Source organism: Cryptotermes secundus, unplaced genomic scaffold (assembly GCF_002891405.2).
Source record: "Cryptotermes secundus unplaced genomic scaffold, Csec_1.0 scaffold2030, whole genome shotgun sequence".
Taxonomy (NCBI): domain Eukaryota; kingdom Metazoa; phylum Arthropoda; class Insecta; order Blattodea; family Kalotermitidae; genus Cryptotermes; species Cryptotermes secundus.
Window position 1 is genome coordinate 99766 of NW_019731241.1, and position 16502 is coordinate 116267.

Sequence of the window (16502 nt, forward strand, 5' to 3'; positions counted from 1 at the left end):
AAAAAAAAGGGCAAAAGAAAAGACAATATTGGAGCGGTGAATGTGGGGCACCGTTGGGTTATACGAATTCTTCAAGGCCTTCCTTACACTGCTCAGATTCTACTAAACCAACTGCTTGTATTGCCGAGATACAGGGCGCTCATATTATAAGGTAAGGTTATAAAAACCATCTTTTAAGATCATTTTAGTGAAAGTTTCATCCTTCAAGGCGTACCATTCACTGCTCAAATACTAAACAAGCTGCTTCCATTGCCGAGATACAGGGCGCCCATATTATAAGGTAAGGTTATAAAACCACCTTTTAAGATCATTTTAGTGAAAGTTTCGTGTTCCTATTTCATAGAATTTAAGAACAAAGATGAATAAATCATTTTCGAGCAAAATTTAAATGGCCGGCTGAATATATTACCGCCGGAGACGCAGCCGCGGAATTTAAATGACTGCGCCAAAGGGTTAAGGTTCCAACCCTCGTATATATAATGAGGTAACAGCCAAATCTTAAATTCACCAAACATATTTCTACAAGAAACTCTATTATTAACACCTTTGATCAATCTTAAGACATTCTTTCTGGTTTTTAAATACAGTTTCAGAGTCCTTAAGCACCCCACCCCAAAAAATAATACCATATTTCAATACAGATTAAAACTTAGTAAAACAGACTTTTCTTAATACAGATTGGCTGGGTCACGTAAGGATTTAATCAAATAAAGAGCCTTGTTGAGCTTCTGGCATATGTATTGAGTATTTATGCATGGCAACATCAGGACATATAGGTAACAAATGTTTTGAAAACGTGGAACAGTTCAGATATTTGGGAACGACTATAACAAATCAAAACCTGAAACAGGAGGAAATTAAGAGGAGATTGAACTTGAGTAATGCTTCCTACCATTCAGTCCAGAGCCTTTTCTCTTCTTGCCTGCTGTCTAAAAATATAAAAATTAGAATACACAAAACTATAATTTTGACTGTGGTTCTGTATGGGTGTGGAACTTGGTCTCTGACATTAAGGGAGGAACACAGATTCAGGGTGTCTTGGAACAGACATCACCCACTGTGAGCAACATCTTCATGGAGCATTTTGAGAAACTGGCTCTTGAATCGACACAACATAAACCACTGATGTGGCTCCAGCACGTTAATGACACATTCGTGGTCTGGCCCCATGGTCCAGAGCAGTTACAGGATTTCCTCAGTCACCTCAACAGTTTAAAGTCGTCCATCCAGTTCACCATGAAACAGAATCAGGCAGTGTAATTTCCTTTCTTGATGTGCTGGATAGCAGGGAAGAGAAACCAAAAATCTACAGAAAACCCACCCACACTGGCCGGTACCTTAACTTCAACTCTATCCACTGCATGTGAAAAAAGGTTTGATTCAGAGTTTGCACAACAGAGATTGCACCATACGCCAAGAACAAAATCTGGTTAAAGAAATCAGCAGCCTGAGAAGTGATTTCCAGCTCAATGGTTATCCGCAAGGTTTCATTGACTCAGTCATTAACTCCAAGGGTAGCAGTTGTCTGAATAAAGAGCAAAAGCCCCTGGGCTCTGTGTACATCCCATATACAAAGGGTGTTTCTGAGAAGTTCAAACATATAGGGAATCGATACAATGTCAGGACAATCTTCAGAACTAAACACACACTTACGAGTTCACTCACGAGAACAAGGTCGGAAAGAGATGCGCAACAGATGGCACAGAGCACCTACAGTATTCCCTGAGAGTGTGGAAGAAGCTGTACTGGGGAAACAGACCTGTAGCCATGTGGCTCCATGAACATAGGCACAATCTCCAACAGGATATTCTATAAAAATTAATTAGCCCAACATGCCTATGAAGAGGGTCAATGAGTAGGCTGGGATGATGCCAGGAATTTGGAAATTAAAAGTAACAGTAGGTATAGGAAATATAAGGAATTAGACCATATGGCATACTTAAGAAATCCAATCAGCCAACCCAGTTTGGACATTTCTCCTATCTGGATACCCCTCATCAGCAGGGAGGTTTCTAACTCAAAGAGAAGATCTGTATGACGTGACAGACTCTTCATGCTTTTCCATAACGTTCCAGTCTCAGGTGTTCAAGTTTTACTCCACATATGGCACTAGTGGTGGATATTACATGTCTTCACAATTTTTCCCATTTCTTCGCAGTGGTGCTCATGGACTTGGTTATTGTCAGCTCGGTTTCTAACATAAATTTCTACCTCTTTTTCTATCCTAGTTCCACACATGTGCATGCTCTATCACAATTTTTATTTTATTGTTTCTTGTTATCGCCCACTGAACTAGCCTAGTCTTATACAGTATGTGCCAAAATATTCATTACTGAAATGAAAAGATGTACTGCTGATACCACTGTCTATTCATGTGAAGGCCCCTTGCACAACAGACCCTTCTCAAATCCTGAAGAAATGGTCCGATCACCATGTCCCTGTAACGTTCTTGGGTGACAGTAAGAGCACTGCCTTCCTCATCCTCAATGAAATAGGGGCCTAATATACCGTGTGCTGAGACCACACACCATATTGTCACACGTGTACTATGTAGCGGTTTCTGGACAATAACATCTGGCTGCACAAAACCAAGGAAGCGAGTTGTCTGGCGATTGATGTAGCTGTCCAAGTCAATGTGACATTCGTCAGAGAACCACACATTCCTCAAGAAATCTGGATCCTCGTACACCATCCTGGCGCACATATCTGACTCTGTCAAGCACTGTCCAACCTGTATCTGGTATGGAAATCCACCTATGACCTTAAACAATTGGTGAACGGATGTATAGCTGATTTTCAGTTTCAAGGCCGTTCATTGTAAACTACGTCGGGGCAAATGCAGCACCTGCTGAAGAACATGTGCATGACTCTATTTTGTCGAAACAGTTATTGGCCGACCAGACTTCCCCTTCTGTCAACACAGCGCACTACCAGAGTGGCGAAATTTCATAACAATAGACAGCATATGTGTGTTACTTGGTGCCGTCTTATTAAATCTCTCTTGGAATTTTCACTTTTTTCGAGCTCGGTCCCCCTTCGCGACCACTTCCGTATGATCGGAAATAATACTCAACTATGAATACTTTTTCCTCTGTCGAGAGACCCATTTCCAACAACTGCACAACACAACTTACTTTTCACTACTGGGAACATGTGCAGCTGGAGCTATGCCCCGTCGACAAACACACGTGTTCGAGATGCGCGAGTTTCAGTACTGAATATTTTGGCACATACTGTATGTTGAAATAGCTGGGTAAATCTGACAGGAGTTATCCAGTGATTGAGATTAGCTCTTTCTAAGGGATCCAAATGAGTAGGTGTCTTCCTTTCTCACCTGAAGACGGAAACAGATCCGGTTTCTGAAACCTCATGTCCTCTATTACGTAGAATTCTGGACGATGGAAAAAGTCCAAAACCCCAGTTTCTGTGTGTCATCCACCACTGTCAGAACCCTTTAGAAATATTAGAATGGATCTCAAAGAGACAGGATGGGACGGTATGGATTGGATTGATCTGGCCCAGGACAGGGACCGTCGGAGGGCTCTTGTGAACATGGTAATGAACCTGTGGGTTCCATAAAATGCTGGGAAGTTCCTGATTAGCTGCATGAATGATAGCTTCCCAAGAAGGGCTCAGCTCCATGGGTGAATATACACCTGATGATGGTCAGTTAGACCAAAACATGTAGTGTGTTTGCTATAATAAACTGACTTATTACTGTAGTTGTTTCAATTATTTGTTATGCACTAATCAAAACCATGTTTGTTGTGTGACAGTAAAAAACCTTAGAATTTACATCCACAACAAGATGCATAACAAGAAAAAGGCTAATACCTAATTAAGGCAACATGAATACAAAGTATTTTTTCAATTTAGCACTTCACTTTTGTGAAAGAGGCACCATAAGTAATTCAGAAAAAGGAAAATAATGATACCTCCGTGAAAGTGTGACTAGGCTCTGGCGGTGTTTAGAATGGCGTTTTGTCTTCCCAAGCCGAATATCTATAGCCTGGAAATGATTTTGTATTGCTCGACCTAGTTCAGGGCACTCTTCCTCATTAACCTGTAAAAATACAGGAAACAACAAAATAAGGTAAGTAAACAGTCTATAAACAATTCTTAATAGAAATTAGCCAGTATGTAATGTGACATCTAAGAAGAACCACCTTGGTGGATACTGTCCTTCTCATAAAAATTATTCTGTTCTTGACTTGAACTGCACTCACCTTGCCAGTACTTACTTCCAATGAATAATTACTACTGACATGAAACTTAATTTAAGCTAGGTATCTGAGGCACCCCTTTTGTAATGTAAATTAGGTGTAAACATTATTTCCCTTTCTGAATCCATTAGACACATAATTTCTAGAACACAGCAACTCATCTTATTTCATTCCTTTCTTTATGTACATCATCATAAAGTAAGTACAGTAAACTCTGGAACAATATATCACATTTGAAACCTTGTATGATTTTCCCTAACCCTGTTAAAATGTAACAATATTTTTCAGTAATTTCTGACTTCTTTTTTCTACTCTACGCAACTTATAATGATTGTCCAATGAGCGTCACTAAGTACGTAATCTACCTAGACCAGATTTCAGCCATGTATGACAGTGAGACAAGATGTAACCTGTTCTGACATGTCTCTGCATATTGTGTGTGTAGTTCCAGTGGGGTCCGTTCGAAATTTGTGATATGGCTGCATGTGAATCAACCTACCTGCATGTTAACATGAATTCTGCGAGATTAGAGCACAGATTCATCATTAAGAATTGAAATGGACCAAGGCCTGTTCGTGAATGGATGTTGGTTGTGTATGGTAATACTGCATTTCCAAACACATAAAATAAGTAAACATAAACAGTAATACTTTACAAGTAATATAAGGTGAAATATTGGTCTAACAGTTCAAGTGGGGCAAAAAATCCATCAAAGTTACACCACTGCCTGGAAGGCCAGTGAAAGTGACTACTTCCAATTTTCTGGGTAGAATTTTGGACTAACAAAGTTTATCCATAAATATTTCTCTCAGGAGCCATCACAGAAGACGAAATGTGGATCAATCAATGGAATACGGAAACACAACAAGGTTCGTTACTGTTCACCCATTCCTAAGAGTTTGAGTCACCACCATTGGCTGGAGAGATCATGGCCATAGTGTTTTACAATTAGAGGGAAGTCTCTATTGGAGTCAGTCATAACACAACAACATAACGGTCAAGGTTAAAATTACCTTAGCTACATATTTCTCCTTTTAAAGACATCATCAGGCAAACGCAAGATTAATATTGTGATGTGTTGGGTTACTGAAGACGCCGTAGAGATGGTTACTTGGTTTATTTAACTATCTACAAATCACGGCTACAATTAATGGTAACAATATTGCGGGGTTTCACAATTTATAACCCCATTCGCAAATCAAACCACGCTATTGTCAGTAGACTACACGTTTCACAGTACGGGAGCTATATAAGTGTTACTGTATCACACACTCCCAATCAATTCTCAGTTATCACAAACTGTCACTGATTATCACGTTTCACAGTACGGGAGCTATATAAGTGTTACTGTATCACACACTCCCAATCAATTCTCAGTTATCACAAACTGTCACTGATTATCACGTTTCACAGTACGGGAGCTATATAAGTGTTACTGTATCACACACTCCCAATCAATTCTCAGTTATCACAAACTGTCACTGATTATCACGTTTCACAGTACGGGAGCTATATAAGTGTTACTGTATCACACACTCCCAATCAATTCTCAGTTATCACAAACTGTCACTGATTATCACGTTTCACAGTACGGGAGCTATATAAGTGTTACTGTATCACACACTCCCAATCAATTCTCAGTTATCACAAACTGTCACTGATTATCACGTTTCACAGTACGGGAGCTATATAAGTGTTACTGTATCACACACTCCCAATCAATTCTCAGTTATCACAAACTGTCACTGATTATCACGTTTCACAGTACGGGAGCTATATAAGTGTTACTGTATCACACACTCCCAATCAATTCTCAGTTATCACAAACTATCACTGATTATCACACACTTTCACTCGTAACTCGCCGCTGGCTAGATTCCAACTCTACTCGCAGGCTGCTGCCTTGAGAACTGTTGATAACACACTCTGACTCGTAGGCTTGCATGGAAATAACTCGGAACTGTCTTCAGCGATGGCCACGTTACAACTAACTCTGCAGGCAGCGCAGCTCTCTTATATAGGGGCTGTGTGCCTGTTCCGTGCCACGTCACAGTAGGAAGCGGTTCCGCGTCACCGTGTTGAGTCACCGCGCGTTGCACGTTACATCACCGTGGGGAGAGTGGCAGGGCGGGGACTCGCCTATTACCATAGTAATGCGAGCGCTTCGTTACTGCCACGTACCGCTGGGGAGGAGGGTGTCCTCCATTGCGCAACATGTCACACTGCTCCCTCCTTAAGGCTGTTCATCCCGAATAGCCTAACGGTGCATCCCCATTCCTCTGCTTCAGAGGCTGTTCTTGCAGCATCTCCTGTTTCGGCTACTTCTCGCAGCGACTATCATCCGGCAGTTACAACAGCTCCCCTCTTAAGACCAACTCGTCTCGAGCAGTTTCCTTTCAGCTCGCCAGAAGATCCAGTTGTATCCCATTCACCCATCACTTTCATTCTATGGCACATTCACTCTCTCTGGGGAGGCCGGTTATTCTACATTGCCGGTTCCTCCTCTGCTTGAAGTCTCTTTTTCCGTTTTGGAGGGGGTTGTCCCCTCCATAAGGTCCAGTCCATGTTTATGTCTTCCATGAGATGTTCCTTATGTCGACGTAACAGCCCTTGATGCGTTGTTTGCACTTGCTGACGTCGTCGTTCCTCCTGGTCCTCCTGCCACTTGCTGGCATGAGACCATGGCACCAAGTCCTTTCTCTGGCATCCGAAGGTTCCCTGGGGAGTTTCCTTCTTGAAGTCATTCCTCCAACGTCGTGCCACTGTCACGCGACAGGATATCTTCCTGCAGATGGCAGCCAACTTTATCCGGGATGCATGATCTCCTCGGGTCCAAGATTTCCTGAAGATGTTTCTCTGGCGCCATGACACTCTTCTATGGCAGGACACCTTCCTGCTGACGACGGCCAATTTATTCTGGGGTCCGCAATTTTCCCATGTCGAATTCTTCATTTGTCGCTTGTTTCGGTCCCTACGCCTTTTCTACTTCAGTTCTCGGACCGGCATTACTTCGGCGTCTTCTACGGGTACCTCTCGTAATTCTGCCGCTTCAGGTGTCATGTCCACTGAGGCTGGCTCTTCTTCTTCCAGACGTGCCTCCATCTCTTGGCAGGCCATCGTCACTCCGACCAGTATTGCAATGGGGACCTCTTCTTCTTGTGCCGTGCTTGCTTGGGTTCCTCTTGTCTCCGCGGAGGTCTTCTCTCGCCAGGCGGCCATTTCTTCTCGCCAGGCTTTCGAGTTGGCGTCCATTCTGGCTAGGAGTTCCTTGTGGCTGATCTCCACCTTTTCTTGACAGGAGTCTAATTTGGCCAGGAAATCTTCTTTGTCTTTCCTCCTACTTCCCTCCATCCCTTCCTTCTCTTTCCTCCTCTCTTCCTCCCTATCGGCTTTCTGTCTGGCCGCCAGTTGCTCCTGGGCGAACAACAGACGTTCCATCATCTTTTCCATGTCCATGTTGCAGCAGTAAAATACTCGCTGCACAATAATTCAATTATTTGCTGAGGCGTGTTCAAGTTCGTAAAACACTTCTGACACCAGTGTAACGTGTCTTGAGTTCGAATCTCGTCGGTCACGTGTGTAAGTCCAAATCCCACTGTAACGTGTTTCCTTACTGAATACACCGTAGAGATTGTTAATTGATTTATTTAACAACCTACAAGTAACGGCTACAATTAATTATAACACTGATACGGGTTTACATACTTTACAAACCCCACACACAAATCTCTTCACACTGTCACGATTCACTCGTTACAACTAAACTCGGTGACTACTCCAATTCAATTCAACTCGTAACTCTCTGATGGCTAGATTCCAACTCTACTCGCAGGCTGCTGCCTTGAGAACTGTTGATAACACACTCTGACTCATAGGCTTGCTTGGAACTAACTTGGAACTGTCTTCGGCGATGGCCACGTTACAACTAACTCTGCAGTCAGCGCAGCTCTCTTATATAGGGGCTGTGTGCCTGTTATGTGCCACGTTACAGTAGGAAGCGGTTCCGCGTCACCGTGTTGCGTCACCGTGCGTTGCGCGTTACATCACCGTGGGGAGAGTGGCGGGGTGGGGACTCGCCTATTACCATAGCAACGCGAGCGCTTCGTTACCGCCACGTACCACTGGGGAGGTGGGTGTCCTCCGTTGCGCAACATGTCACAATATATTCACACCGTATGGAACTGCAACTTCATTGTGATAGTAAAGCTGGATACTTGATAACTGTTACATTATAAAATATGGTATAAAATAGAATGAATTATAAACTCATTATAAAACGAAAGTTATGGAGTAAAATATGGTTAAAAATGCTTCATGTGATATTGCATATCATGTTGCAATCTTGTCATACACGTATTCCCACTGTATATTGCTGTATTGCAATCTGTATTCCCAACAGAATGGACAAAATACACTGTAAGATGAGACACAGGCCAAACAATTAATGTCAAATAATACTACATCTATACCACGGGCCTCCAAGCAGTTTACTATATATTCGCATACAAGTCTAGAATATACCATTATGTCCGCGGGAATATACGAGGGTTGGAACTTTAATAGTAGCAACTATTTATTTACAACTGATACAAAATAGATGCATGTTTCAAAGTTTTACTGTCCTTCAGTGTAGTCACCAGCAATGTGTACAACCCGTTGCCAGCGATGTGGAAGTCATAGGATACCTTTAGCAGTGCCAGTTGTGTTGATAGTTCGAATGGAGCGGCCTACTCTCTGAAGAATCTCTGGAACAGATCTGAAGCGAATTCCATGAAGTGGTTCCTTCATCTTAGGAATCAAGTCAAACTCACAAGGGCTTAAGTCCGGGAAGTATGGTGGATGGTACAGCACTTCCCAGCCCCATCGATCGAACAAATCAGCCACAGCCTGTACTGCATGCGGCCTAGCACTGTCCTGCAGAAAGTGTCGACACTTCTTTCTCAAAGCTGGTCACAGGTTGTGTTCCAAAAATGAACAGTAATACTGCACATTGACAGTCTGCTATCAAGGAACGGTATGCGTTAGGATAACACCATCACAGTCATACACGAGAATCACAACTTTCACACTGCTGGGGTTCTGACAAAATTTTGATTTTCATGGTGATCTGTAATGACGCCATTCGTTTGATTGGCGTTTCATTTGTGGCTCATACAATTTAGCCCATGTCTCATCCAGCGTAATGATATGGCATAAGAAAGCCTCTCCTTCACGCTCATAGCACTCCAAGTTGTTACGAGCAGCGTCGTATTGTAGCCATTTCTGTACTTCCATCAAATCATGCGGAACCCATCATGATGCAATTTTTCTCATGACCAGTCACAGTTGTATGTGCTAATCCTGTCTCTCGGGCCAGCTCATGAATCGTACGGCGTCGATCACTCTCCAGTAACACGGAAAGAGCATACACTTTTTCTTCACTGACACTAGGATGACCTGGTCGACGCATGTCTGCCACATTTTGGCGTTCCTCGTTGAAGGCTTTCACCCACCTTGCCACTGTTCTGTAAGTGAATGCAGATTCCCCGCAAGCCTCTTGAGGACCTTGATGACACTGTCGTGCTGTACGGCCTCTGGCACATTCAATCTTTATCGAACTCCATTGTTCCTGTTTCGAAAACATCGTGACAACACTACATTAGACCACCAGCTAACATGAGGCTCTGATCTTCTCATCACGTTGCATGCGCATGATGTGGGAAGGGAGAGTCCATTTGCTCTGAGGTAAGGTAGGTATGTAACTTACATGTGGTATAAGCGACATTATTTTGTTCTGATGCATGGAATCCCTACAGCAGTGCTGCCACTATTAAAGTTCCAACCCTCGTAACAAGATTGCAACAACTGACTTCATGATATGCAATATCGCATGAACAGTTTTTAACCATATTCTAGCATATAACCTTTGTTTTATAACAAGTTTTCAATTCATTGTATTTTTATACCATGTATTTCATAATGTAACAGTTATGAAGTATCCAGCTTTACTATCACAATGAAATTGCAGTTCAATAGTGTGCAAATATAGTAATCACGTGTTTGCCTGATGATGGCTTTAAAAGCAGAAACATGTAGCTAAGGTAATTTTAACCTTGACCGTTATGTTGTTGTGTTATGACGGACTCCGATAAAGAATTGTATATAATAACATATCAGGATGCACGAAATGAAAATTAGAGGGAATTTTACCCATGGACTGCATGGCACAAAAGGAAACAATCACTGGGGATGGCTATGTTACTGTGCTTCAGAATTTAAAGAAGGCTGAAGAATGCCATCTTCTGGGATGTGACGCCATGTAGATATTTTGTTAACCTCTAAGAGACGGGCCATTTAAATTCCCGTAATGGCAGATGGCCGGAGTTAATTTAAATGTCCGCCATTGTAGAGTAATAAAAACTGTAAGCATGTTACTGAAAATACTGTGATTTCTACAATTTTTGTGATAAACGAACGAAATAAATGATGCTTTTATCTAAAAAGGATATAGAATCAGATATTGTAATTTACAGTTTTAGAATCTATAAAAATTGTTACACTGATTCCAAAAAAAAATTCCTAATTTTGAGCGTCTGTCCACAAACATGCATAAAGTTTCTGCACAAAACGTTCCTGCAGTATAAATTCATGCTGCTGACACACTATCTTACTATGTCTTATCTGGCAAGAGGAGAGGAAATTTATGTTTGTATTGCACATTCTCCAGTCAAGTCGGACCTTTCTGTAAGCATGAGTGTGGGCAAAGTCTTATCGTACTTTGTCCTCATTAAACTCTGCTTGTTTATATCTTGGACTAAGCACACTGAGGTACTGTTCTTGGAATATCCCTGCAAAGGCCCTTGCTTCCTCGACCCTTCAAAGTCATCTGTACTGCATTCTGAATGGTGTGATTTATGAGCGGCCTCTCAATTTCGGCTTCTTCCATGCGAAATAGGGCTATGGTGCATAGCTGAAATTGCGATGTTTTATAAGCGTTATGAATAGACGAGGCCACTCGACATCACTGGCCTACTTCCTGTAATACGAGAGTGAGGTGTCGTGTGTGCTCTTTGCGTGGGAAATGGAGTTACATATGGATAAAGTGCATGAATTGCGATGTGGGACTCTGCATTCAGTTACATTCAGTTAGATGACGCAGGAGGGAAGACTGTCTACTTATAAAAGGGTGCCCAAAAGTAATGTAAGTAGAACAAGAATTTCTATCCTAAAACTAGATTTTAAAACACTGTGCACACGCATGGACTGCGCATACCCATAGGGTGTCGCATGGCCACTCGGCTATACTTTAAAGGTCCCCACATGGTGTTGCTAGGCTCTTAAAGGATTAACCGACGTTTCAGAGGAATGTATCGCCTCCATCTTCAGTGTATAAGAAATCTGTGAGCAATGAACCAGCATGAGCAGGTGTCTATAGGCAGAGTGCCAGTCAAGACATCTGTGAGCAATGAACCAGCGTGAGCAGGTGTCTATAGGCAGAGTGCCAGTCAAGACACCCAGCTATATAAAAACAGGAAGGGGAGAGGGGCCACATGGGAAATCAATGGAGAGGAGAGGGGAAGGGTGTGGGGAGATGGGTCAGCAGGTAGCAGGCCAAAGCAGGTATAGGATTGTGTTGGGAGGAAAGAAAAGGCAAGGTTACCGTGAGAGCAATGACCCAATAGCCTCATGGTTAAGCTGCCTGCCATGCCTTGACCTGCGTTGCCTTATGGTCTGGCGCCATGTTCAGGAGGTTTCTAGAGGGAGTCTCTCATCTGCTCCCTCAAGAAACCTCCAGAACATGACATCAGATCCACAAGGCCACACAAGTACAGGCACTGTGGGTTTGAGTAATTAAACCAATCACCCTACCTACACTCTTTTTCTGAAACCTGTGGAACTATGTGCATGTTGGTCAGTTTCTATATGACGAAATCAAAAGGTGATGTTTCTGAGTGGCGTCAGGAGCAAGACAATGACTTCTACTTTTTCAGGGATTTCTTCTCTGGTCACAAAATAGGTGAAGCACATCGAAATGGTGGGATAAACAGTGAAAACATATTTGTTCTATCTCAACTACTTCATGACTTGGAAGATTAAATATCCAGTGTCCATCATAACATATAACTATATACAAACCGATGTTGTTTCTTTCCTTTAAGTTAAAAATAATGCTTCTCAACTATTCAAAACAAATGGTAAAACACTGTAATAGGCCCTGTAAAAGAAGCATGGTATTTCAACAGAGACAAAAATGTTTGAAAACTTACCAATACTTTTGCATCTTTAAGCACTGAGTAACCATCACAGCCAGAATACAGGTACATTTTAGTAGCCAGGCGGTACCTCTGATCAGGTTCAAGGTATTCATCTCCTATCCTAACAAGCTGCGGATCAACTCTCTTCCCAGGTGGCTGTCGTGGATCAAATGCAAAAGTAATACCAGCAACTTGAGGGAACCTGCCTTCTAACTTTGGATACATGCTTACACCATTTTCCAAAGCATGTAATATGTCTTGCCCTAAAAAGAAAGTAAATTACAATTATAATATAAATTTTAAACTATGTAACATGCAATTAACTCATAGTTATCTGGGGTGTGAAATACATCTGGTTCACTGAAATAATTAATCCTTATTACTACCCAAGTGTGCTACTTTTCAATGCCCCCCCCCCCAAAGTAAGAGTTATCTCTGTGTTTAAGTAACATGCTACGAAGACTATGGGGTAGCAAAACTAGAGCTCCACATATTTCTAACTTCAGCAATAGATAGAGGTGAGCAGTTATCTGCATGCTCTGCCACTTTCCTCAAAAGATCTCTTGCAACCTACTGCAGAGTTCAGAATGGGTGTGATGACAAAGACAAAAAAGAATAACACCTGCCCCTGCTCACAATATACTCTGACTATCCAGACCACAGCCAGCTACTTTACTGACTGTGCTATCAATGTAGAAATTATGTAAACTATTTCCTGATTTTATGAGGGTGATAGGCCGAATTATCCTAATGTGTATTTCATACCTCCTGAGGAACATGACAGTGTAGTTGGTTGATGCACTATGCTACAAGCCAGAAGGTCACAGGTTCGATTCCCAGTGTCACTGGATTTCTCAATTGACATAATCCTTCCAGTCACAATACAGTATGGACCTGAGGTTGACTGAGCCTCTAATAGAAATGAATACCAGGGATCTTCCTGGGTTAAAGGGCGGCCAGCACCTGAGGCTTACAACCTCACCACCATCAGTGAGTCAACTGTCTAGAGAATGTGGAAGCCTCAACATCTCTCAGCCCTATGGCCCTTATGGCGTTTTATAGGGGGATGGGGAATAGCTTTCTCTTTCTTGCAGCTCATCCATAAACAACTAAATCCAGCAGCAGCACTTTTACCTCTGTTAAATGCATTAAAAGTTAAAAGTAACCAGGCAATCATATCATTAATCTTTTCTGAAGAAAAATATGTACAACTTTAGAAAATGAAAAGATTAAAGTTCATGTAAATTCAAAGAAGATCGGGTCAACAGAAGTACTTTCACAATTTGTATAACTGCAGTCGGTGAGCAAGATTATCAATTTACTTTGTAAGCCTGAGCCTTCAGTGAGGGCATTTGTTCTACTGTGTCCCAAGGGGGTGTTTTTAATTTTTGAAAAGAAGCTTTTAAACTGACACAACATACAATCTGTATAGAAGAAACTGAAGATTTTTCATTACAGTTTCACATAAGACTAATCTACAATTTTACCGTTAGAAGAATGTTGTACACATATGGGATCCCACATATTCTAACTCTTCAAGCATTCATTCAAATACAAACCAGCTCCACAATCAGGGTACCACTAGATTAATTCCTTTGCTTTCCCTTGTTGCGAATAGGCTATATGTTTCATCTGATGTTTAGCCTTATTTCCTGATAGCAGTAACTCTCTAAAATGTGACATACAGAAAGACTTTTAGGAAGTGGTTAACTAGATAGGCACCTATTTAAAGGGACAGAAGCTCCAGACCACCATCTTTCCATGAATCCTTCGATGATGAGGATTCTGAATGTGAGGCAAGTTTCCTTGTTTGATAGCACTGATCTAATACGTTGTGTGTTCAAGTTCTAAGGTCTCCGATTTTTTTTCTCATACAATAATCATACAAAAAATTTGAAACTTCTGTCACTTTTCAACGTAATCTCCCTGCAGCCGTACACATTTTTCACAACGTCGACGCCATGATTCCATGGCTGCTGCGAACGCTTCTGTAGGAGTCTGTTTTGACCACTGAAAAATTGATGATGTAATAGCAGATTGAAAAACAGCATCCATGTCTCATCCATTGTCACAGTTGATGAAAAGAAAGTCCCATTCATGCCTTCATCACGTGTCAACATCGCCTGGCAAATAGCCATGTGTGCAGCCTTGTGGTCATCCGCCAGAATTCGTGGCACCCACCTGGAGGACACTTTCCGCATTCGCAGGTCTTCATGCATGATTTTGTGCACAGATCCCACTGAAATGCCAACTTTGGAGGCGATGGTTTCCACACTCAATCGGCGATCCTCCAAAACAACTTTCTCAACTCGCTCGACCATGCTGTCAGACCGGCTGGTGCGAGGCCGAGATTGTTTTGGTTCGTTGTCACACGACGTTCGGCCTTCTTTGAACTGTCGCACCCACGAACGCACATTTTTCACATTCATGACACCACCACCACACGTCTCACTCAACTGGCGATGAATTTCACTGGGTGTCGCACCATTCAAGTGGAGAAAACGAATGATTACTCACTGTTCTTGTAATGAAAACGTCACCATTTTAAGTATCAAAAACACTCCCCACTCTCGCCGCTACCACTAGAGTTCTGTGTGCCGTACAGTGCTGCCATCTCTGTCACGCATTCACAAAGAGTGCACATATATTTTAAACTAAACCGCATGTGTCTATCTGCTCCCAGTCCTGAGAAAAAAAACGGGAGACCTTAGAACTTGAACACCCCTCGTATATGATCACTGAATTACTGAAAATGGTAACACTGAGTAGCCCGTGCAATAATTTTACAAATCATGTGGAACATTTATTTCATTCCAATAGTATAGCTGCAGCACTTGATCTTTCAGGTTGACCCTTGTGGGTACTGCAGTCAAAAAATAAAACAAGTCTTGTTATATTCTTCCTTCTGCTTACTGACACATCTCATCTGTGTGATATGTGGGGATCATCATCATTCTCCTGTTACTGTGCCATGCCATAATGCCTATGTTCCCTGAAAGATGGCAGAATTGTTCTCCCCTCTTCACTACGGAAGGAATATTATTTCTGTTGACATGTAAGGTGCTAACACAATCTGTTTCCTTAGATATCAGAAAATCTGGAGAATTACAAAATTGTCCATCCAGCATGTAACCATGTATCAAGCGAGTTTCAAAAATCCCATAATTACTTTTGCAGAATTGCTGGTCAGTTCAATACCCTGTCCTGTACAAATTATGAAAAGACATGACATAACCTGGGCTGGATTCATGAAGTACACTTCAGAATTTCCAGTGCAATATATTGCTTGGAAGACAGACTAACATTCCACAGAGTCAAAAACTTTTCTACAAGATTATCCTGCTTTGGGAGGAATCAATTCTGGTATTCTTTGTTTAGCTGTTGCAGAACTGGACATACAGTATGCGGAAAAAAATTCAGTACTGAAATGAAAAAGATGAACAATATTACCTTGTTGTCATCTGTGAGTTTATTTCTCCTGATAGAAACTAACATACACACTATTAGCGTGTTGATTTACCACGGCATGCGTAATGTAAGTTTTTGAAGTGTGCACTGCCTTACTGTAGACATTGTTCATATCGTTCACACAATTTCTCAATCATATCCCAGAACAAAGGTTGCTACAGACTCCTGCAAAAGGAGACGATTTGCTTGTGTAATGCAGGCACAGTTCTTGGCGGATCTTCACAGTTGAACACTCTCTCCTTTAACATTCCCCACAAGTAGGCATCAGGTGGTGTAAGATCGGGGGAAGGGGACAGGTATGGGAAGTCAGTACAATATGAAATGATTCGTCCTGTAAGGCTAGTCGTCCATTGGAAGCGGAAACCTGCGAACTGGGATTCGGCCGAATCTGTGCGAATCTGTTCGTCCGAATTCGTGCGTTCACTGCGCGTCCTTTGGCTGCGTGTTCGGCCGATGCCATTCGCGTTCTGTCATGGCGCTGTCTGAAGATTTATGTGATCTGTACGCGTTTGATACTCCTTTACTGGCTAGGTGACGAGCACAGAATAGGAGAAAAGAGTGGATTAGTGGAATTTTA

The 16502-nt window shown here is 42.1% G+C and overlaps 1 protein-coding gene across 8 annotated transcripts in view; it reads right to left on the reverse strand.

The window, feature by feature from the left end:
* LOC111866657 (mannosylglucosyl-3-phosphoglycerate phosphatase) overlaps window positions 1–16502 on the reverse strand; it is a 171398-nt gene that overhangs the window by 36309 nt on the left and 118587 nt on the right. For all 8 annotated transcript variants that reach the window (XM_023855827.2, XM_023855826.2, XM_023855825.2 and 5 more), the window contains 2 exons: window positions 12470–12720; window positions 3932–4063 (listed from right to left, as the gene is read on the reverse strand). In XM_023855827.2, coding sequence (XP_023711595.1) covers window positions 3932–4063; window positions 12470–12720 — 383 coding nt within the window. The remainder of the gene's footprint in view (window positions 1–3931; window positions 4064–12469; window positions 12721–16502) is intronic.